Source organism: Dendrobates tinctorius, unplaced genomic scaffold, assembly GCF_039654945.1.
Source record: "Dendrobates tinctorius isolate UK_male_01 unplaced genomic scaffold, ASM3965494v1 ptg000035l, whole genome shotgun sequence".
Classification (NCBI taxonomy): domain Eukaryota; kingdom Metazoa; phylum Chordata; class Amphibia; order Anura; family Dendrobatidae; genus Dendrobates; species Dendrobates tinctorius.
This window is the reverse complement of record NW_027361703.1, coordinates 3,919,360-3,945,089: the sequence shown is the minus strand read 5'-3', so window position 1 is coordinate 3,945,089 and position 25,730 is coordinate 3,919,360. Positions and strand designations below refer to the sequence as shown.

The 25,730-nt window shown below is 42.9% G+C and overlaps 1 protein-coding gene across 2 annotated transcripts in view; it reads right to left on the bottom strand.

Moving 5' to 3' along the window:
• TMEM117 (transmembrane protein 117) overlaps positions 1-25,730 on the bottom strand; it is a 456,251-nt gene that overhangs the window by 295,845 nt on the left and 134,676 nt on the right. For both annotated transcript variants that reach the window (XM_073573233.1, XM_073573232.1), the window contains one exon: positions 8,390-8,522. In XM_073573233.1, the coding sequence (XP_073429334.1) occupies positions 8,390-8,522 (133 nt within the window). The remainder of the gene's footprint in view (positions 1-8,389; positions 8,523-25,730) is intronic.

Sequence of the window (25,730 nt, the reverse complement as noted above, 5' to 3'; positions counted from 1 at the left end):
GGAGGAGGACATGGTGATGGATCTGAAGCATTCCTGGTTCCATCACAATCTCTTCATGAAATTACCTCATTTACGGTCAGCTTCCAGCACATCACTTCCGGTGGAACATCATGTGCGAGTTTTAAAGTGCTCCTCGGGGCTCTGCAGTGTACCCCTGTCTCCGTGGGAAAAGCCCACTTTGTATGCGTCATACACACTTGGCTCCGCTCCGTACATCCAGCACACATATGGCACCACTCCGTACACACACAGCTCCGCTCCGTACACCAAGTACACACACGACTCCGCTCCGTACACCTCGTACACGCGCGGCTCCACTCCATATAGCTCGTACACGCGAGGCTTCGCTCCGTACACCTCGTGCACACGCGGCTTCGCTCCCTACACCTCGTACACACGCGGCTTCGCTCCGTACACACGCGTCTTCGCTCCGTACACACGCGTCTCCGCTCCGTACACCTCGTACACACGCGTCTCCGCTCTGTACACCTGGTACACACAAGGCTCCGCTCCGTACACCTCGTACACACGTGGCTCTGCTCCCTCCACCTCGTACACACGTGGCTCTGCTCTGTACACCTCGTACACACTTGGCTCTGCTCCCTCCACCTCGTACACACGTGGCTCTGCTCCGTACACCTCGTACACATGCGGCTCTGCTCCGTACACCTCGTACACACGTGGCTCTGCTCTGTACACCTCGTACACACTCGGCTCTGCTCCCTCCACCTCGTACACACGCGGCTCTGCTCCGTACACCTCGTACACATGGCTCTGCTCCGTACAACTCGTACACACGCGGCTCTGCTCCCTCCACCTCGTACACACACGGCTCTGCTCCCTCCACCTCGTACACACGTGGCTCTGCTCTGAACACCTCGTACACACTCGGCTCTGCTCCCTCCACCTCGTACACATGCGGCTCTGCTCCGTACACCTCGTACACACGTGGCTCTGCTCCCTCCACCTCGTACACACGCGGCTCTGCTCCATACACCTCATACACATGCGGCTCTGCTCCATCCACCTCGTACACACGCGGCTCCGCTCTGTACACCTCGAACACACACGGCTCTGCTACATCCACCCAGTAAACCCCTCCTGACATCACACAGAAACTTTACCTCATTCAGCAGCAACGTGACAACCAGCACAGCAGAGTCTTGCACAGTGCAGACAGACACGAGGCCCCTGATCATGTGACCCCTGACTACTCCCTTCCTGTGACCTCATCACAGGTCCTGTAGTCGCTCCTCTCCTGCAGCTGTAGCGTCTTCACTACGGTTCATGTGACCCCTGACTCCTCCCCTCTCACAGGTCCTGTGCGTACAGAACACACAACCCAGCCACATCATTGCAGGCTGCGGTGTGGATCTATCTGGGAGGGCAAGGATGGCGTCAGTAGATGGGGGCGTGTGACGGCTCAATGCAAAGCCGGAAAAATAGCGTCCCAGGCAGGAGGGGGGTGTCAAAAACGGGACTGTCCCGCGGGAATCGGGATGCTTGGGAGCTATGGTTAAGGGGGTATCCTGCTTAATAAAAAAAAAAAATACAGAAGCATATGCTGTGAAACAAAGAGCAACTGTCACGATTCTACTGGCGAGTGACCTGGTACCAGGGGCACCTTTCCTAGCCCCAACACTAGGTGGCGCCCTACTTTGCCCTGTTCCCCTAGATACTTCAGATGGCGAAGACGCCGGGGGCCTAAGCCCTTGCCCTATCTCCTAAGTTAGCCCTTCTCCTGTCCCCTTCCCCCACCCAGGGAAGAGAGGCGCTACTGTGCACCGCAGTACACCAACCCGACAGACAGGGTAACAAAGACAAGTGTAAACTGAAAACTCCACACACACAAAACATACACTCACATATAACAGAGGTATTCACCAGGGTGTGAACGGAGGGGGAAGAAAGTAAAACAGCGAAGTATAAGGAATTTCCAAGCATACAAACCAGTCAACAGTCGCTAATAAACTCCTCCAGCTCTCCTTCTCAAAACCAACTTCTCCCACTCCAATATCATGCAGCAAATACTAACTCTGACGAGGACTTGGTAATCGATCCCAGATTTTATAGGGAAAAGGAGTGGCTAACCGAGCACAGCTGAATGCATGAATTTCCAACATGGCCGATTAACCCCTGTTCTGCTGGAAGAAATACACACGTTTAATACACTGGAGAAGTGCTTCTTCTCAGCAGCAGAGTAGGAGCCACCACACGCTGACAGTAACACTGCCTGCCGCTTGTCTTCCCCACCTTTGCAGTGTAGATTTCCCAGTTCTGATTTGTTTCCAAGAGGCCAGCGTGTGATTTCTGCAGCAGTCATGTGCTATACTACTATTGTTTATGCTTAGCCGTGAGTAGGGATGCCAAAATAAAGAAAGGCATGAGATCCAGGTTACGGTGGGACTTTCCTCTACCTTGCCCTACCCTCGGAGCCATGTGGGTATTTATTGTGGATGACTGCTATATGGCTTTTATATACTGTAGATGTGGGTGTTCCTTTGGGAGGCTTACTCAGATATAATATGAATGTTTGCCTTACTTCCAAAATTATTCAGCTGTCTTTACCTTTTTGTTACCCACAATTAGGTATCTCTTTTTAATATATGTGTCCAAGAAGAAAGAAGAAAATTCGGCACCACTGCCACCACCTTATTGTGCACTATAGTGCGGTACAAACTCACACACCTGGGCTGAACGCCAACTACCCACAGAACGGGTGCTCAGTCCAAAGAAGAACATGCATAGCTACATTGTATGAAAAAGAACAAAAGGGATGGCACTCACCGTTCTGAAGAAGTGAATTTATTGTCAGATAAAAAGCATAGGCTCGGGAGAGATGTGTCAACTGTGGACAACGGCCGTTTCACGCTAACTGCGCTTCAACGGGTTAATATATAACATATTACCTATTCAGCAAGGTTCCCACTATGGTTTAATTTTTGCTCTTTGATGTCTCCTGCCTTATCCATTACCTATGGTGTTTCATTCTATGTTTTTTATATCTGTTTTTTTGCATACATTAATAAAATCGACTCGGTCGCCCGTGTCATGCATATCAGAGTGCGACAAATCAATAGACAACCCTGGCACAACAACACCACTAAAAAGCTTCGGCAACCATCCAAAATTACAGAACGGCGCTGGAAGAAAACGCATTCACAAGACGACTTCACTGCACTCAAACAAGCAACACTCGCATTCAAATCTGCCCTCGCCTCTGCTAAACAGGCCTACTTTACATCCCTTGTATCTTAATCCAATTTGTCCACAGAAAATTATAAATGGCACTTCAAACAATTAATGTATAGCAAATTAGAGTAAATAAACTCCAAATACGAAGCGTTCCATTAAAATACAATATATTTCAATATATTTTTAAAAAAGACATACACAATAAAAATAAAACAAGATGTCTCCAAAATGAGACGTCAACAAAAATTATTTAAACCACCGTCAAGGCTAACAATTATAACCATTCAATTCAAAATACACAGCATATTTTTATGCCAAATAATTGAAAGAGACTAATACACTTTATATTTAAAGAGGTATATATATCAGGAAATCAATCCATATAGAAGCAGAGTCCAGCTATATTAACTCCATAGTTATATATTTATTATCAAAAAAATAAGTTATACGTATCAGCAGAGCCTAGCTCCATGATCACATATTTATTCCCAATAAAAAGATTATACATATCAAATAATACAAAATCTATGTTAAGCGTTTTCTAGAGGAAATGAATTTATACCTGATAATATGTAATGGTGGCGTCTCACTACCCCGACGCGCGTTTCGCGGTCTGCTTCTTCCGGGGGCACTGAAGGGGAGCTCACTCATATTCTCTCCAAATCACACCTCAACACTTGTGCACTTGACCCTATCCCATCCCACCTCCACCCCAACATCACCATCACCACTCTTATCCCATCCCTAACCCACCTCTTCAACCTATCACTAACTTCTGGTACCTTCGCTTCTGCTTTCAAACATGCCACAATCACGCCTATCCTTAAAAAGCCAACCCTCTACCCAACAGCCATGTCCAACTATCACCCAATATCGCTGCTCCCATTCGCTTTGAAATTCCTGGAAAAGCAGGTCCACGCTGAACTTTACTCCCACCTCTCATCTAACTTGCTCTTTGCAAATCTACAATCTGGTTTCCGTCCCCATCATTCCACTGAGATAGCCCTGACCAAAATTACCTATGACCTAATTACAGCCAAAGCTAACAGACACTACTCTATATTCCTCCTTCTAAACCTGTTCTCTGCCTTCGACACAGTTGACCACTGGCTCCTACTACAGATCCTCTCCTCCTTTGGGATCAAAGACCTCACCCTATCCAGGATCTCCTCATACCTTTCTAACCGCACATTCAGTGTCTCCCACTCACACACTACCTCCTCATCCCACCCTCTCACTGTTTGAGTCCCCCAAGGCTCTGTTCTCGGACCCCTACTCTTCTCAATCTATACACTTGGCCTGGGGCAACTCATAAAGTCCCATGGATTCCAGTACCACCTTTATGCTGATGATACTCAGATCTACCTCTCTGCTGTCCAGAATCCCGTAGTCTATCAGCCATATTCTCCTCCTTCTCTTGCTTCCTCAAACTCAATGTGGACAAATGTGAACTGATCATCTTTCCCCCATCTCACAGATCTTCCTTACCTGACCTATCTATCACAATTGATGACACCACGTTTTCCCCCGTACCAGAGGTCTGCTGCCTCGGAGTAATCCTTGACTCTGCCCTGTCCTTCAAACCGCCCTTCCAAGCTCTCTCCACATCCTGTCGCCTCCAGCTCAAAAATATTTCCAGAATCCATCCCTTTCTCAACACTCAATCTACTAAAATGCTTGTGCATGCTCTCATCATCTCCCACCTTGACTATTGCAACATCCTTTTCTGGGGTCTCCCTGCTAACACCCTCGCATCTCTCCCTCCATCCTTAACTCTGCCGCCTGACTAATTCATCTCTCTCCTCACTACTCCTCCACTTCTCCCCTCTGCAAGTCTCTTCACTGGTTCCCATTCCCTCAGCGTATCCAATTCAAATTACTAATACTGACCTACAAAGCCATCTACAACCTGTCTCCTCCATATATCTCTGAACTAATCTCCCGATATCTTCCCTCACGTAATCTCCGGTCCTCCCAAGATCTCCTTCTCTCCTCCACACTTATTCGCTCCTCACTCAGCCTCCTCCAAGACTTCTCCCGAATAGCCCCCATCCTCTGGAATTCTTTGGCCCAATACGTTCAACTATCAACCACACTCCGATCCTTCGGAACCTGAAAACCCATCTCTTCAGGAAAGCTTACAGTCTGCAGTGATCTCCGCTGCCTCCTCACCACTACCGGAGCTACTGCCTCACCATCACCAGAGCTGCTGCAACCCCCCAACCTACTGTCTCCTTCCCCACCATCCTGTAGAATGTAAGCCCAAAAGTGCAGAGTCCTCTCTCCTCTATATCAGTCTGTGATTGTTAATTTGTTTACTGTAAGTGATATCTGTAATTTGTATGTAACCCCTTCTCATGTACAGCACCATGGAACCAATTGTGCTTTATAAATAGATAATAATAATAATAATAATAAAAAAAATGTAAGGGTATGTGCACACATTGCGGATTCCGCAGCAGATTTGGCCCTGCGGATCCGCAGCAGAATCTCCTGCGTTGTGCAGTACCATTGTAGCCTATGGAAATTGAAAAACGCTGTGCAGAACCGCTGCGGGTTCATTTCCGCAGCATGTCAATTCTTTGTGTGGATTCTGCAGTGTTTTACACCTGCTCCATTATAGAAATCCGCAAGCGTAAAAACACAGGTAGAATCCACACAAAATCTGCTGAAAATCTGCAGTTAATCTGCACTAAATCTGCAGGTAAAACTCAGGCCATTTTACCACACCCTTAGTGTGGTTTTAATGGCACAGCAGCAACAGTCACAGACAGAGATGAGCGCTTTATGTGTAAGGGTGGTGGACTGAACTGTTGCGTTCCTACCCCTGAAGACACCAATATATATATAGTGTCATGTGAGGTGTAATATGTATAGTGTATAAGTAATGTTGGTAGTGTACAATATAGGATAAGCATAGGGTAGGACATAGAGTTAATGTTTGGGACTAGCCGACAGTCAGAGGAGCTTAGTGTCAGGGCGAGTGACTGCTTCCTGTAGTTAGGCAGACAGGGACAAGTTAATGTTTGAGTAGGAAGTGCCTGTGAACAGTGCTACCATTTTGGGAGAACTACCGAGGAAGGGAGATTAAGGGAGTAGTGCGATCATGAAGTCATCGACGAGACAGAGTGGCTTTCCACAGTAAAGTCCACTTGGACAATTCAAGGAGTCACGAGAAACCTTGAACTTGCAGAACGTTGAAGGTAATGTAACTAAACAGGACTGAGTTTGTGGGACTAGCAGGGGCCCCAAGCAGTAGATACAGAGCACCAGTAGTGGAAGAAATCGGGTGCGGAACCACTGAGCAGGTAGAGAGACCTGCTGATCAGAACTGTGGCAACAAGCTAGGCTGTGACAAAGTAGAGAGAAACAGTGTGCTTCACCGGCCCTTTAGTAGAAATACTGTATGAATGAAAAGTCCATAAGACTTTGTACCCACTAACCCTTGTATATAACCCTTACCAAGTTAGTGTTCATTAAAGACTGTGTTATAGAACAGGAGTCTCCTTTATTAAACTGTGGAACCTATGGTCCTGGCCAGCCCACTCCAGAACCCACACTTTCATGCAGCATACCAGGGTGTAAAAGTGAGAGACCAGTGACTTGCACTACACGTGCAACCGATGGTCCCGGTCAGTGCTCAATGGCCGTGGACAAAAGGCATGTCCAGAGAGCACTGGACCTGGACAATGGATCGGGGTTGCAGGAAACAATCTGCTCATCTCTACTCACTGGCATCAGCAGTCCCATGTGAGCTCTTTTAAACAAAGGTTAGAATCACTACCCAAGCTATGATTCTGGATCAGTGGACGAAAAGAACTGGGTTTTTTTTAACACTATTTTCTGTTGATTTTTTAGAAGGTTTTTTTTATCTAATAAGATATGCACTCTAGCCTGAGACTATTGGCCGCAACTAAGCCTGGGAAGACTCTGTACATGCACAAAGTTTTTCCAGACCTAGACACGTCCAGAAGACCCAGCCTATTATGAAGATGCAAGTCACGTCTGCTGCAAGAAGATGGGCTACAGCGAGCAGTGGAGGTGGCCAGAGAAGCGAGTGGTACGGTGAGAATTATCTACTTTGTTTTTTAACCTTCACCAGCCAAATATGGTTTAGCAAAATGTCAGACAGCTGTTCTCCATTTTACTGAATTTTTATGGAGCGAATGACAAAAAAAAAAAAAAACATTCTGGAAAACACAGATTTTTTGGTAACCATCATCTCTTGTCTCAGTAATGGGAAATGCTGTTGTCACTAAAGACAAATTTTACACATTTTACCCAAGAAGTAGAAACTAAAAATCAACCCAAGATGTGCTAACAGCTAATTTCACTGATAACATGTAAAAAGCAACTTTGTAATTTATCTTCATTTTTTAAACAAAAATTAAAATGACGGTTACTCTTTAAAGAATCGTTCAACTATTTTTAACAATTTTACTTGTGGAAAACAGATAATTCAGACCAGATAGCAAGAATGTCTGGAAGAAAAGCAATCAGCCAGATTTCCCCTGCAGTCTGTAGCCACAGGAGAACCAACTAGACAGTAACCAGTCAGAGCGCGCCTTAATGGCTAACAGAGTGCCCACAAAACTAATAAAAGTCACAATGCCCTAATGTTACCATGCGGAACAATCACATAATAAGCGACAGCCATACTGATCCCAATATACAGGGACAGCCAACAATCTTAATAGCCTATAACAGCCAGTCTGCTTCCAAGAAGCCCCTATTACAGTGACCATCAGAGAGCAGTCACAGTCAGTAACTAACTAGAATGTAACAAAACCCATGTAAATAGCCACTGTGCTCCCGCAGAAAGCGAATAATGAGAATTTATTTAAAATTGATAAAGTCAGCAAATATTTGCGGTCAGTTTAACAGATTTGTGAGAACAAGAATGCTGAAGGGAACCTTCTTCAGTAATATCAACTTTCTGTCATTGGGGAGGAGGTACAAAACAAGATGGCTACTGTATATAGAATAGATATAAATCTGTTAAACTGGCTCCCACCGGATATCTGCATCAGAGTTTGGTCAGTCATATGGAAGCGTCTCCCATTTTAAGCACCTTGTGCACTGCTGCTGTTGGTTTTATATATCAACTAGTGATTTGCTGTAAATTTATAATATGTAAAATGTCCTTGTATAGAAATTAGTGAAGTCTAAGACTGAGCAAAATGTTTCTACTTACCTCATATTTCCAGCTATTAGAAGAAAAATATTGTAGATATGAGAAAAGATGAAGAGTAAAAGTATTGTGCTGAAAAACATGGTCATCCACGAGCCATGGTCATCTCGAAACACTTTCAGACGAAGTAACTGCCCTGCAACAAAAACAATAGTCAATAATGTATTGGATCATCCATTTATCTACACTCCCTGACAGAAGTTATGTCGTTTATACATGTTATGTAAATAAAAGCTTATAACCTGACGTTAAATTCATCCATTGGCTGTAAAAATTATTCTTTTGAAAGCTGAAACCCTCCGAAAGGTGGTTTAGGTTAAGAAAATAAATTGGCATCAATGCAGAAATATTGATAATTTAATGGACACAGAATGGTCAGATTTTGGCAAGACAAAAGTTTTGTCGGCCACAGAAAGTAATGTGATATTCAAACAAATAATTAACTTAAAATACAAATATATGTTGCATAACATTGGTGAATGAAGTTGTGGTGCTATTAGAGTCATATTTAATATTTTGTGTGACTTCCATGAGCTTGAAGGACTGCATCCATGCAGTTCAACAATGATTCATACAATTTATAAATAAAGTCATCAGGAATAGCAAAGAATGCAGTCTTACATGCCTCCCAGAGTTCATCTAGAGTCTTTGGTTTTGTCTTCCAAGCTTCCTCTTTCATCCTACCCCAAACATGCTCAATGATGTTCATGTCTGGTGACTGGGCTGGCCAGTCCTTGAGCACCTTGATCTTCTTTGCCTGGAGGACCTTTGTTGTAGAGATGGCTGTATGAGATGGAGCACCATCCTGCTGCAGAATTTGACCCCTTTTATGATTTGGGATATAAGAGGTAGCTAATACTTCTTGATATTTTAGGCTTCTCAATTGCAAATGTTTTGCACACCCCCGTACTGAATGTAACCCCAGACCATGATCTTTCCACCACCAAATTTAACTGTTTTCTGGGTGTATTTTGGATCCATACGGGCTCCAGTAGGTCTTCTGCAGTATTTGCGGCGGCTGTGGTGTGATTCTACTGAAGATTCATCAGACAAATCCACCTTCTGCCACTTTTCCAGCATGCATCTGATTAGCAGGCTGTGGGACTTTGCAAATAGCACACTTTTTTTATTTGCCTTTTGTTTAGTGCTGGCTTCTGGGCACTGATTCGACCATGGAGGCCATTTCGATACAGAATCCTACAAACTGTTCTAGTTGACACAGAGACTTGAGGTGACCAGGCCTGTTGGAGCTCTGCTACAGTGGAAGAGGGGCTTGCTTTGGATATTCTAACCAACAAACATTCCTCCTGAGCAGTTGTCTTGCGGGGTCTGCCGGACCTGGGCTTGTCAAACACATCTCCAGTCTCTTTGAATCTTTTTTTAATTCTTTGTACTTGACACTGAGACACAGTAAAGGTGCCAGCCACCTCTGCATTGGATCTGGTCTTCAACCTCTTGATAATCCAGGCTTTGGTCGCAGGGTGGATTTTTGGCATGTTGTCAGAGCTCAAGTTGCAGCTCAAGTGAATGCCTGGGGTGCTGAGTTTCTTTTTATACACACCCACTAATTAACTGATCATTTACTAAGCACAGGTGAGAATGTAAACTAGGATTAGGTGCATTATATGACCAGGCGACAAAACTTTTGTCTTGCCAAAATCTGACCTTTCTGTGTCCATTAAATGATCAATATTTCTGCATTGATGCCAATTTATTTTCTTTACCGAAACCACATTTCGGAGGGCTTCAGCTTTCAAAAGAATAATTTATACAATCAATGGATACAGGAAAGATATATATTTTTGTACAGTGTTAGCCAGTAGATAGAAGAATATTTAGAATTAAGAGTCCTCAGTGGTTGATACCTTTTAATGGCTAACTGAAAAGATGGTAACACATTGCAAGCTTTCAAGACTACTCAGGTCTCATCATCAGGCATTGACTAATAAAAAATCTGAAGAATCACATATTTATACACAAGACAGCACAGAAATAATGCAATAGATAAGACAAGTGATGTGAAGCAGAATTGTCATTATTGGAGAGGGATAAACATAAATATTGGAAAAGTTCATAGATAAGCAGTGTGAAGGTTTTATTGCCCTCTGGTTGGGGTCTAGTTCTGTGTTGTGTGATGACCCCAGAAGGTCTGAAGAGCAAATTCCTTAATTTACATCAATTAAGGGTTCACATTAGGCAGTCAGGTCAGGGACCCATTCGATGAGATCACCTTGACGTTGGTGAATTGGCTCACATTTTTGGCCAAATTTTGTGCTAAGTATCTCATGTGTCTTTCCTAAATTTCAAAAGCCATTATGCTATTCACACTTCTTGTATTTCACATTGACATGCCTTAATGCAATTGAGTGCAACCATTTCCTAATTTTGATATGTAAGCTGTTTTTTGGTATGCACCTGTTCAGAATGGTTCAAGATGTGCTGTCAGCTTTCTGTAACTTGTATGCTAGCTTTCTGAGCACTCCGCCCTTCACCATGCTGTGATTTTAATTCCATCCAATCACATTTGGTTCCGAACTTCCTATAAATACAGGCTTTACCAAGTTATTAGCCATAGGTAAGTGTCGATATTAGGCAGTCAGATCAGGGACCCATTCAATGAGATCACCTTGACGTTGGTGAATGGGCTCACATTTTTTGGCCAAATTTTGTGCTAAGTATCTCATGTGTCTTTCCTAAATTTCAAAAGCCATTACGCTATTCACACTTCTTGTATTTCACTTTGATATGCCTTAATGCAATTGAGTAGAACCATTTCCTAATTTTGATATGTAAGCTGTTTTTAGGTATGCACCTGTTCAGACTAGTTCTACATGTCCCATCAGTTTTCTGTAACTTGATGAAGAGACCTGAGTAGTCTCAAAATCTTACAATTTGTTATCATCCTTTCAGTTAGCCATTAAAAGGTATCAACCACTGAAGACTCTCAATTCTAAATATTCTACAACCAATGGATGAATTTAACATCAGGTTATAAGCTTTTATTTACATAACATGGATAAGCGACATAACTTCTGTCAGGGAGTGTACAGTTGAAAACAGAAGTTTACATACACTACAGGGTGGGTCATTTATATGGATACACCTGGGTGGGCCATTTATAAAGTTGGATCCAAAATGGCCGACTTCAAAATGGCCACCATGGTCACCACTCATCTTGAAAAGTTTTTCCCCTCCCATATACTAATGTGCCACAAACAGGAAGTTGATATCACCAACCATTCCCATTTTATTTAGGTGTATCCATATACATGGCCCACCCAGGTGTATCCATATAAATGGCCCACCCTGTATATAAAAAGATACATATGCATGTTTTTCTTATTATCTGACATGAAATCAGAATAAGTAAGTAATAAAAGTGCCTTAAAACATTCTCTCTCATTATTCTGGCATTTGGCAAATATTAATAATTATGGTAATCCTAATTGAGCTAAAACGGAAATGGTTTATTCTGATTCCATGTCAGATATTGAGAAAAACATGCATATATAACGTATGAAAACTTCTAGTTTCAACTGTACATACGTACCCACATAGCAAAAACAAGGCTGCCATATAGATAACAGTACACTGTCTGACAAGGGCATACCACCTGTATATGAGATGAGACAAACTAGAAAGGCTACAAACAAGCCCCACCAAAAATGTGGACCTTCTGGAGGTTTTAGAGTATGACAGTTCTTTTCAGTGGAAGAACTCAGGGCACAACCAGAACCATGAGCCCCAAATTTCTCAAGACTCCTGTTGCTGATCTGCCCATGTGGTATTAAAAGACAACCAAGAAAGAAAGGGAAGGTCCAGCTCCAAGAGATAAAATCCAGAATTTTTATTGAATCACATTTAAAAATAAATTCATGGTTGCTTGTGATCAGATATCGGCAAACAAATGAAGTTACCGCATGGGGATATTAACAAAGTCTCTGAACGCGTTTTGAGCGCAAGTGCTCTTAGACTCTGAGTCTAAGAGCACTTGCGCTCGAAACGCGTTCAGAGACTTTGGGAATATCCCCATGCGGTAACTTCATTTGTTTGCCGATATCTGATCACAAGCAGCCATGAATTTATTTTTAAATGTGATTTAATAAAAATTCTGGATTTTATCTCTTGGACCTGGACCTTCCCTTCCTTTCTTGGATTTCAATATACGTCTTGGCAGAGATGTGTCCATGCTCGGAGTTCTCAATCAGTTCTCATGAACTTACAAAAGGTGAGCTGAAATTTATCTTTCTCAGCAATTAAAAGACAACACCCTATTAGAGTATCTCTACTTCATTGAGGGGTTAGAACAAAACTAAACTGTAATAGACTACCATATCTTGCTACATTTTTCGGACAAAACCTCCAGCAAACACAATGGGCCTGATTCATCAAAATACAATGGGTACAGAATTATTAGGCAAATGAGTATTTTGATCACATTATCCTTTTTATACATGTTGTCCTACTCCAAGCTGTATAGGCTTGAAAGCCAACTGCCAATTATGTAAATCAGGTGATTTGCATCTCTGTAATGAGGAGGGGTGTGGTCTAATGACATCAACACCCTATATAAGGTGTGCTTAATTATTAGGCAACTTCCTTTCCTTTGGCAAAATGGGTCCGAAGAAAGATGACAGACTTTGAAAAGTCAAAAATTGTGAGATGTCTTGCAAAGGGATGCAGCAGTCTTGAAATTGTCAAACATTTGAAGCGTGATCACCGAACAATCAAGCGTTTCATGGCAAATATCCAACAGGGTCGCAAGAAGCGTGTTGATAAAAAAAGGCGCAAAATAACTGCCCATGAATTGAGGAAACTCAAGCGTGAAGCTGCCAAGATGCCTTTTGCCACCAGTTTTGCCATATTTCAGAGCTGCAACGTTACTGGAGTATCAAAAAGCACAAGGCGTGGCATACTCAGGGACATGGCCAAGCTAAGGAAGGCTGAAAAATGAACACTGTTATGAATGAGTCACCGTAGGCGGCAAAAACAGAAATACTAGCTAAGTCCAGAAAACGAGAGAAGTTGGCAGCTATCGGATTGCAGACCCCTGAACCTAACAACAACAAATAGCAGTAGCCGTGGGGGGTTCCTACGGTGACCTAGACCCCTCGATCACACCCGGAGAACTACATAGCCTAAAGAGAGAAAGGGAAATCTAAACTGCCCCAGAGCAGACCCCAAAGCAATAGGCAGCCCCCAACATATAATGACGGTGAAGCAAGATGAAAAAACACTCACACAGATAGAAAGATAGGCTGAGCAAATGATGGGGCCCAAGCTAACTAAATAGGACAGAACAGAAAAGCTGCTGTCTGCAATCTGCCAAAACCCTCTCAAAAACAAGAGCCAACAGACTGATAGGGAAAAAAGCCCTGAAGACGCTAGGCTTCAAAAACACTATATCAGTACTCAGGTATTATCTGAAGACAGAGCAAAAAGGAATTCAGCTCACACAGCAGGGAAAGGCAGAAATCCAGAAAAACAAGGCAAAACAAAACCAAAACACAAATGCAAAAAGTAGAGCAGAAAACTTAGCTTTTGAGGAGCAGGAATCAGACTGGTCTCCAAGAATCCCTCAGAGTAATCACCCGCAAGGCAGAAGGGCGTCGGCTGCCTTATATCCAGTCAGCAATCCCAGTCACCCAGTCATCATCATTCTGCTCAGGTGCTTTATAATCAGCCTCACTACCTTCCTTCACCAGAAGAGGGAGTTCATCAGACCTCAATGGTGAAGGGGAAAATGAACTCACAACAGAACACCTTTCAACAACAAACATAAGATAAAACGTCAAGACTGGGCCAAGAAATATCTTAAGACTGATTTTTCTAAGGTTTTATGGACTGATGAAATGAGAGTGACTCTTGATGAGCCAGATGGATGGACCCAAGGCTGGATCAGTAAAGGGCAGAGAGCTCCACTCCGACTCAGAGGCCAGCAAGGTGGAGGTGGGGTACTGGTATGGGCTGGTATCATCAAACATGAACTAGTGGGACCTTTTCGGGTTGAGGATGGAGTGAAGCTCAACTCCCAGACCTACTGGCAGTTTCTGGAAGACACCTTCTTCAAGCAGTGGTACAGGAAGAAGTCGGTATCGTTCAAGAAAAACATGATTTTCATGCAGGACAATGCTCCATCACATGCATCCAAATACTCCACAGCGTGGCTGGCCAGTAAAGATCTAAAAGAAGAAAAAATAATGACATGGCCCCCTTGTTCACCTGATCTGAACCCCATAGAGAACCTGTGGTCCCTCATAAAATGTGAGATCTACAGGGAGTGAAAACATTACACCTCTCCGAACAGTGTCTGGGAGGCTGTGGTGGCTGCTGCACGCAATGTTAATCGTAAACAGATCATGCAACTGACAGAATCTATGGATGGAAGGCTTTTGAGTGTCATCATAAAGAAAGGTGGCTATATTGGTCACTGATTTTTTTCGTTTTGTTTTTGAATGTCAGAAATGTTTATTTCTAAATTTTGTGTTGCTCTATTGGTTTACCTGGTGAAAATATACAAGTGAGATGGGTATATATTTGGTTTTTATTAAGTTGCCTAATAATTCTGCACTGTAATAGTTACCTGCACAAACAGTTATCCTCTTAAGATAGCCAAATCTAAAAAAAAAACCCACTCCAACTTCCAAAAATATTAAGCTTTGATATCTATGAGTCTTTTGGGTTGATTGAGAACATAGCTGTTATTCAATAATAAAAAGAATCCTCTCAAATACAACTTGCCTAATAATTCTGCACATGGTGTACTGCACATTTGTTAATTGCGAGTTGTTACGCACAGTGTAGGACAGACTAAGTGCAACACAAAAGGATAAGGGAAGGGGAAGCAAACACTAGGGAATGGGGGAGAGGAGACCCTTAGACTGATCTAGCGTCACTCTGTCTATCCTATTGTCCCTATAAAGGTTCTGCACCCATCACTGAGCAGGATACCTAATCCTTGCCTGAACCTGCCGATATGCCATACACCGGGGAGGACAGGATTAGAGCTAGTCAATCCTCACTACCGCTAAAGACAACTGGGATAGACAAATGAAACAAGGGAACACTTAGCTTGAGAAAACTCAGAGAGAAGCATCCACATCCTACAAACTCCAAAAAGGACGATATCAGACTGCTACAGCTCCAAGCCTCAAAAGGAAAATGCAAATGGAAATATCACCCACGCTTGCAAGCAGCAAGTATATAAACACTCAGGTCCACGTGTGGCCATTAGCACCGGGAGAGGTGGCCACTCATCCACAAAGCAAACTACTGAGACCTTCTGCAGACAGATAAAATGTGACGGTCTGCAGCCTCTGACACATCCGTAGAAGTACCCCTTCCTCTACGAGTGGCCTTCCTCCAGAAAACAGGTTTCTCAGGATGAGAGGTGTGGAACGAATGAAACAGCCTGGGGGCGTTCACCTCTGATGCAGAAACCCACATTTTTTCCTCTTGACCATAACCCCACCAATGCACCAAGTATTGTAGGGAACAACGTTGGAGGCGAGAATCTACAATCCTTGAAATTTGAAACTCCAGGTTTTCATCAACCATAATTGGGGGAGGTGGTAGGGGTGAGGGCTCAAGGGGTTCCACATATCTTATGAGCAAAGACCTGTGAAAAACGTTGTAGACCTTAAGAGCCTGACGTAGCTCAAGATGAAACGCTGCTGGACCAATGACGGTGGTTTTCTTATAGGGACCAATGAATCTAGGTCCCAACTTCCAGGCAGGAACCCTCAACCTGAAACTCTTGGTACACAATTACACAAAGTCATTCACATTCCGATCTGGACCTGGCACGTGATTACTGACAGTCATACCTTTATACCTGTCTCCCCTAACCCTGTTTGAAACAGGTAGTGGTGAAATAGGACCAGATGGACGGGTATGTGGTACTTTAGAACATGCATAAACATTGCAGGTAGACACTTGGTCAATCACATCCCAATGCAGCCCTGGCCACCAAAAACAACGAGAAAGGAGGTCCACAGCTGCCTTACCACCTGGGTGGCCAGCAAGTACAGAGCTATGAAATTCTTTAATTACTGTGAGGCACAATTTAGACAGCACTAATAACCTCCCCGAAGGGCAGAAGGAAGGGCCATCTCCCTGAGCCTCCAACACCTTACCCTCCAGGTCAGTGTACAAGGCCAAGATGCCTACCCCCTTCTGCAAAATTGGGGCAGGGTCCTCCAAGTCAGACAAAATGCGAGTAAGGACCCTATAGATACAGCAGAAGGGAAAACATTTAGGCAGTTAATATGACAGTAATCTCTCCACTTTACAATCTCTCTGGAATGCCAATCCACAGTTGGATTATAGTTCTCCAACCAGGGCAAACCCAGAAACATTGGATTGTAGAGACCCTTCAGGGCATAACAAGGAATTACTTCACAATAAAAAAACAAACCACCTTCAGTTATGTTATTTTATGTACAATTTGTGTCAGTGTTCTCTGTGCAAGTGATGCTGAGTCAATGGCGCAAATAGGAATAAGCTTAGCCAAGTTAGTGCAGACAAAACCATGAGTTCTAGCAAACTTAGCATCCACCATACTGACTCCAGCTCCACTGTCTACAAACACTGACCTGCTCTCTAGCACCACCTCTGCTGTCAGGACAAAACAAGAATTGCAGGTTGAAGATGAACACATCCCTTGATTATCAATCTCAAGGCTCCCAAGGGTTAATCAAGTAACTTTTTGCTTTGGAATTGCAGGACATGCCCCAATAAAAAGTCCCTTCTTCCCACAAAAAAACACACTCTTTCTTGTAAATGTCAGGGGAAACATGAGATGTGAATGCACCACCCAACTGCATGGGTTGCTCTAACTCCACAAGTATAGTTTCACCCCCGGACCTTTCCTCCAACACCGGGATCTTCTTACCCGGAAAGAGGGTCCAGAAGCAGGTGGTCTTACCCACCTGTCCCTCAGGCTTCTATCCACCCAAATAGCCAACGCAGCCTCCAGAGAAACAGTAGTTTCCTACACTGCTAATGCATCCTTTAACTTTTCAGTGAGGCCCTGTAGGAATTGGCTTCTGAGAGCTGAGTCATTTCATTTGGTGTCAGTTTACCACCTGTGGAATTCAGAACTTTAAGTGTCTACTGGACGATTTACTTGCTGAGTGTGACGCAGCCTGGACTCAGCCAAGGAAATACGTTCAGGATCATCATAGGTAAGGGCAAGGGCCCTAAAAAACTCCTCCACAGAATGGAGACACATCGAATCCAATGGTAGTGTAAAAGTCCAGGACTGAGGTTCCCGCTGCAACAGTGAAATAATAATTCCTACTCATTGTTCCTCATCTCCAGAGAAGTAAGGAAGAAGTTTAAAGTACAATTTGCACGCCTACTTAAACACAAAAAACCTGTCCCTACCCCCAGAAAACCTGTCCAAGAGGGCAATTTTTGGTTCAATCTGGGCCCGCCTACCTGCCACATCCCCCACAATAGGGGCCTGCAGCCGCTGAACCTCAGAATCAAGGTCAGTCACCTCCATTGACAACCTCTGCAGCTGCTCTGCCAGCGCAGCAATGGGACCCATGAACTCAGCAAAGGGAAAAAAAACCCACACAGAAAAAAACTTTTTTTTTTCCTTTTACAAACGAGAACGGCGGGTGATAATGTCATGCACAGTGTAGGACACACTAAGTGCAGCACAAAGGGATAAGGGAAGGGAAACCAAACACTATGGACTGGGGAGATGAGATCCCTAGACAGATCTAATTTCACCCTCTTTCCCATCATCCCTATACAGGTTCCACACCTATCGCCGAGCAGGATACCCAATCCCTGCCTGACCCTGGCGATAAGCCCTGTACTGGGGAGGACAGGATGAGAGCTAGTCAATCCTCACTACCGCTAAAGACAACTGGGATAGACAAACAAAACAAGGGAACACTTAGCTTGAGAAGACTCAGAGAGAAACACCAAAATCCTCCAAACTCCAAAAGGATGATGGCAGACTGCTACAGGTCCAATAATATACACTTAAGGGGAAACAAGATGTAACTAATTTACCCACAATGAAGAGAACCATAAAAAATATGTATATGTAATAAAATCACACACAAAAAGCAATGACCGCGAAAAAAGAGGGAATAAGTGGTGATCGTAGGAAATAAGTGGTGATCGTAGTCCAGTGCAGAAACCCCCGAGCGGGAGTTTCTGCACTGGACTATGATCACCACTATACTTTGGCTAAGGTATTTACAAGCTACACCGCTATCAGATGTTGGCAGCAACTGCTTTTGTGGCGATTAATAATAGACCTGTCTGGGTCAATTAGGCACTGGCACCTTATATAACTGAGATTTGGTAACCTCTGACAGTGTTGCCTTGAAGGAATATGGATGTAGAAAATTAGTTTCAGTGGTGGTGTGTGGGGGAATTTGATTGTATTGAATATACCAGAATATATTGTGTCATCTGTGTGCATTATGCTAATGATTAACTGGTGTTAAATAGTAAGAATATTATTACTTATTCCCTCTTTTTTCGCGGTCAGTGCTTTTGCCCCCTTGGGGTATGTTATGAGCAAATGGATACGTAGCCTTTTATATTTATCTTTTTGTACCCAATAAAATTGTGAGATTTTATTACATATTTTTTATGGTTCTCTTCATTGTGGGTAAATTAGTTACATCTTGTTTCCCCTTAAGTGTATATTATTTTGGTTGAAGTGCCTATATACTACCTTTTGGACACTATAGTGTTTTGATGCTACAGCTCCAAGCCTCAAACAGAAAATGGAAATATGACCTGCGCTTGAAAGCAGCAAGCGGGAAGTATATCAACACTCAGGTCCAGGTGTAGCCATTAGCACCGGGGGAGGTGGCCACTCGTCTGCAATGCAAACTACTGAGACCTTCTGCCGACAGATGCAATGCAACAGTCTGCAGCCTCTTACACATTCGTGACACAAGTATTGTCAAATGGAAATCAATAGCAATTGAACAGAGGGCTAGACATTTTAAAGGGGATATCCGGGAATTTGTAGAAAAAAAAATGTGCCTAAGCACTAACTGGCAGGTAGCGGCTACCTACCTACCTGTTGTGCTTGACACCAATCTTCGCTGCCACAGAACGGTAAGCTTCCTCTTCTGACATCATGTTGACAGAGTGGCGGCTTCTTTTCCCCTCTTCTCTGTTGACGGGGGTGGGACTGCCGACATCATGTTGATTGACAGCCAGCTCCCTGCTGCCTAATTGGGAAAGCCTGTTGTCAAACAGCATGACGTTGGCAGTAACACCCATTGACAGAGCAGGGTGAAAAAAAAGCTGCCGCTCTGTCGATGTGACGTCGGTAGAGGTAACTGAATCACTGGCAGGAGCGGTCTGTGACCGCTCTGGGTTGGCGAACAACAGCACCAGGCACAATAGCCAGGTTGATAGCAACTACCTGCCTTTTAGTGCTTTGGCACATTTTTTTTTTTTTTCATTACAAAGTCCCAGATATCCGCTTTAAATTTTCTTGGAGCTAAAGCACAAAAAACAAATTTATTATACTAAAAGTTTAAATATGATTCTACATTCACAGGGCAATTCATCAATCTTAATTCAAGGCATGCAACTCAAACAAACAGAAAAGCAGGTTAATTCTCTAACCTTAAGCTTGTTACTGCTCATTTTAAGATTAATTAAGATATTACTGTCACCTGGCTTGACCTTGAGATTAAGCTTCGATTTTTACACAATTAAAATACAAAATGTTAAACAACTGATGATCCCAAGTTGAACCTGTCTGGAAACATAAGTCATATGGGTTCATAATTAATAAGTAAACAGACTTTGAAATAAAATATAACAAACTAAACAGAAAAAAATCAATAAAACTAAAATATAAAGCAAAAAGATAAATTGATTAAATGAGCAGTTTTACAATTTATACTGGAAATACAGCTTATCATTTGCTTTTCTTAATTTTTTTTAAGTCTAAGGCTATTTTTTACATATTTGTTTTTGCTCAGCTTTCTTGCTGCATTTTTTATGAAAATTAAAAGTTGTTTTTTTCCAGTATCAGCAAAAGCTATGAGATTTCAGAAATCTCATGCACACACTTGATTTTTTAATCCCCATAACTGAATTGGAAAACGTTTTTTTTTTTTCTTTTTTTAAACTGCATTTTTGCAGCATTTTTTCACCCATAGAAAACAAAGAGTAAGAGCAAAAAAGGTTAACATTAGTTTTTGCAGCATTTTAGTGAAAAAAGCATGTACAGCAGGATGTGAAACCCATTTAATTCATTTTTTTAAGTTTAAAGCAAAGTGTCTTGGAATCCTCACATGAACATGGATGTTAGTATTAGTACAGTTTAATTAACCCCTTAAGGACCAAGTCACTTTGTAGGTTAATGACCAGGCCTTAATTTTGAAATCGGACCATTGTCACTTTATGTGGTTATAACTCTGGAATGCTTCAAAGGATCCCGCTGATTCTGAGTTTGAATTTTCGTGACATATTGTACTTCATGTTAGTGGTAAAATTTCTTCGATATAACTTGCGTTTATTTATGAAAATAACGGAAATTTGTCAAAAATTTTGAAAATTTTGCAATTTCCAAAATTTAGATTTTTGTACCCTTAAATCAGAGACTGATGTCACAAAATAGTTAATAAATAACATTTCCGACATGTCAGCTTTACATCAGCACAATTTTGGAAACATGTTTTTTTTTGTTAGGACGTTATATGGGTTAAAATTTGACCAGCGATTATTCATTTCTCCAAAAAAATTTACAAAACCATTTTTTTAGGGACCACATCACATTTGAAGTGAGTTTGGGGGTCAATATAACAGAAAACACCCGAAAGTGACACCATTCTAAAAACGGCACCCCTCAAGGTGCGCAAAACCACATTCAAGAAGTTTATTAACAAAAATTGAAGCAATGTGGAAGGAAAAAAATAAACATTTAACTTTTTTTCCCCAAAATTTTACTTCGGACACAATTTTTTATATTTTGTCAAGGGTATCAGGAGAAAATGAACTACAATATTTGTTGTGCAATTTCTCCTGAGTACACAGATACCCCATGTGTGGAGGAAGACTACATTCTAGGCGCATGGCAGTGCTAAGAAGGGAAGGAGCATCATTTGAGGTTTTGAATGTCAAATTGGCTGGAATCGAGAGCGGATGCCATGTCGCGTTTGGAGAGCCCCTGATGTGGCTAAACAGTGGAAACCCCCCACAAGTGACACCATTTTGCAAACTAGACCCCCCAAGGAGCTTATCTAGATGTGTGGTGAGCACTTTGAACCCCCAAGTGCTTCACAGAAGTTTATAACGCAGAGCAGAGAAAATAAAAAATATTTTTTTTTCCACAAAAATTATATTTTTGCCCCCAAATTTTTATTTTCACAAGGGTAACAGGAGAAATAGGACCTCAAAAGTTGTTGTGCAATTTGTCCTGAGTATGCTGATACCCCATATGTGGGGTTGAACCACTGTTTGGGTGCATGGCAGAGCTTGGAAGGGAATGAGCGCCGTTTTGGAATGCAGACTTTAATGGAATTGTCTGCGGGCGTCATGTTGCGTTTGCAGAGCCCCTGATGTGTCTAAACAATAGAAACCCCCCCCCACAAGTGACCCCATTTTGCAAACTAGACCTCCCAAGGAACTTATCTAGATGGGTGATGGGCACTTTGAACCCCCAAGTGCTTCACAGAAGTTTATAACGTAGAGCCATGAAAATAAAAAAATCATATTTTTTTCCTCAAAAATGATCTTTTTGCCCCCAAATAACAAATAAGAAAAGGGTAATAGGAGAAATTAGACCTTCAAAGTTGTTGTGCAATTTGTCTTGAGTACGCTGATACTCCATATGTGGGGGGTAAACCACTGTGATCGCCTTACTGCGATCTTTGACTGAATGAACAAATCCACAAAAGATGAAGAATTGGTTTTAACTTTTACGCCGTTCCTCATGCGGTATTAGTGATTAGGCGACTTTATTCTTCGGGTCGGTGCAATTACAATGATACCAGATTTATATCCTTTTCTTGTGTTTAGCTTCTGTCACACACTAAAAGACGCTTTTTTTGTAAGAATTTTTTGTAAGCAGTTTTTGCATTGCCGTATTTTGAGAACTATAATTTTTCTATATTTTGACCGACAGAGACATGTGAGGGCTTGTTTTTTTGCGGGACGAGCTGATGTTTTTACTGGTACCATTTTCGGGCACATGACATTTTTTGATTGCTTTCTAATTTGATTCTTGTGGTGGCATAATGAACAAAATCCAGCAATTCAGGAATTGTTTGGGTTTTTTTTCCGCATGTGGTAAAATTGGTAAGGCAGCTTTATTCTTCGGGTCACTATGATTACAGCGATACCTCATTTATATAGTTTTTTTATGTTTTGGCGTTTTTACACAATAAAAACTTTTATAGAAAAAATAATTATTTTTGCATCACTTTATTCTGAGAGCTATTACTTTTTTATTTTTCCACTGATGGAGCTGTATGGCAACTTGTTTTTTGCGGGACAAGATGGCGCTTTCAGTGATACTATTTTTATTACCATTCGTATTTTTGATCGTGTTTTATTCCACTTTTTCCAAGCGGTATGATGATACACCTTGGAAAAAGTATAATTTGCTACTTCTTTGCGTTTTTTTTTTATGGCATTCACTGAAGGGGTTAACTAGGGTGACACTTTTATAGAGGAGATTTTTACGGACGTGGTAATACCAAACGTGTATTTTTTTGTTTATTTTATTTTACATAAAAATGTGTATTTATTAGGGGAATTTTTTTAATTTTTAATATTTTTTTTACATATTTTTTAAAAAATTTTCTTTTTTTACCTTGTCCCTTTATGAGACTTTCACTTTTTCACTTTCATTGCAGGTATAATACATTGTAATGCTCCAGCATTGCAATGTACACTGCTCAAAAAAAAATAAAGGGAACACAAACAACAGAATATAACTCCAAGTAAATCAAACATCTGTGAAACCAAACAGTCCACGGAAGCAACACTGATTGACAATCAATTTCACATGCTGTTGTGCAAATGGAATAGACAACAGATGGAAATTACTGGCAATTATCAAGACAGCCTCAATAAAGGAGTGGTTCTGCAGGTGGGGACCACAGACCACATCTCAGTGCCAATGCTTTCTGGCTGATGTTCTGGTCACTTTTCAATGTTGGCTGTGCTTTCACACTCATGGTAGTATGAGATGGACTCTACAACCCACACAAATGGCTCAGGTAGTGCAGCTCATCCAGGATGGCACATCAATGCGAGTGTGGCAAGAAGGTTTGCTGTGTCTGTCAGCGTAGTGTCCAGAGGCTGGAGGTGCTACCAGGACAGTACACCAGGAGACGTAGAGGGGGCCATAGGAGGGCAACAACTCAGCAGCAGGACCGCTACCTGAGCCTTTGTGCAAGGAGCAACAGGAGGAGCACTGCCAGAGCCCTGCAAAATGACCTCCAGCAGGCCACAAATGTGCATGTGTCTGCACAAATGGTTAATAACCGACTCCATGAGGATTGTCTTAGTGCCCGACGTCCACAGATGGGGGTTGTGCTCACAGTCAAACACCGTGCGGCTCTCCAAAAGAAATGCCACCCCACACCATTACTGACCCACTGCCAAACTGGTCATGCTGAAGGATGTTGTAGGTAGCAGATCGTTCTCCACGGCGTCTCCAGACTCTGTCCTGTCGGTCACATGTGCTCAGTGTGAACCTGCTTTCATCTGTGAAGAGCACATGGCGCCAGTGGTGAATTTGCCAATCCTGGTGTTCTGTGGCAAATACCAAGCGTCCTGCTCCCATCCCTCTGCCCCCCCGAACGCTGCGATCGCGCCTGATCACAGCAATCAAGGGGATAACAGCCAGGGGCGGGCACAGACACCGCTCCTGGCTGGTAGTGCAGGAAGCTCAACCACCGCAGCACTGAGCTCCTGCACTGACCAGGCGGGAGATACTGAAATTGTAGCATCTCCTGCCCAATCATGCTGTGATCGGTCAGTCAGATTGACTGACCAATCACAGCGTTCTGGGTGCGGGGACCGATGGCATGGGTCCCCGCACTTCTTGCCATGCCTGTCAGCTGTCTGTGAGTTTAAATACAGGACGGACATAGTCCGTCATGGTGCAGGAAATGACATCCTGCCATAGTAACATATTAATATAGTTTTGAAGGCTGAAGGAAGACCTTATGTCCATCTAGTTCAGCCTATTTTTAGTGCAGCTGTTCTGCATTGTTGATCCTGGGGAAGGCAAAAAACCCACAGAGCAGAAGCCAATTTTCTCCATAGGGAAAAAAAATTCCTTCCCCTAAGCTGGGTCAACCATCTACCTATAATATTATGTTATTCGTAACCTTCTATACTGTTACTCACAAGAAAAGCATCCATTCCTTTCTTAAATTCATTAAGTGAGTTGGCCATCACCACTTCCTCATGAAGAGAATTCCAGAGCCTCACTGCTCTTACCGTGAAGAACCCTCTTCTATGCTGGTGTAGAAATTGTCTTTCCTCCAGACGAAGAGAATGCCCCCTTGTTCTTGTCACAGTCCTTGGTACAAACAGTTCATTGGAGAGATCTCTGTATTGCCCTCTGATATACTTGTACATATATATTAGGTCTCCCCTAAGTCTTCTCTTTTCTAGAGTAAATAGACCTAATTTTGATAACCTTTCTGGGTATTGTAATGAACCAACTCCATTTATCATTTTAGTAGCCCGCCTTTGAACCCTTTCAAGTTCAGTAATGTCTTTCTTGAGCACCGGCGTCCAAAATTGCACACAATACTCCAAGTGTGGTCTGACGAGTGATTTGTACAGAGGGAGAATTATGTTTTCATGTCGTGTCCCCAGACCTCTTCTAATGCATCCCATGACCCTATTTGCTTTGGTGGCAGCTGCCTGACACTGGGCACTCCAATTGAGCTTCTTATTGACTAAGATGCCTAAGTCTTTTTCCATGTCTGATTTCCCCAGCAGTTTCCCATTTAGTAAGTAATTGTAGCATCTGTTTCTCCTTCCCATGTGTATAACCTTACACTTATCTGTGTTAAACCTCATTTGCCGGGGGGGCGTGGCTATGGCAGCGACGGAGTAGGACGAGCTTTGTGGAAGCTCCTGACTTCCTGACACCATCCGATCAGCGGACCCGTTTTATTGACACACTTGCCTCTCTTCTGACCCCTCTGGACCCAGGGTCGCTCCTGGACCCCCCGCGGGAGAGCAGAGCTGGACTCTTTGGTGCCGGCGGCTCTAAAAACTTGGGCGGCCGGCGGGGCCTGCACGGGGCGGCGGCCAACTTGGAGGCGCGCGCTCTGCTGGTGAGAGACGCGGCGCCGGGCCCCATCACTGCAGCGCT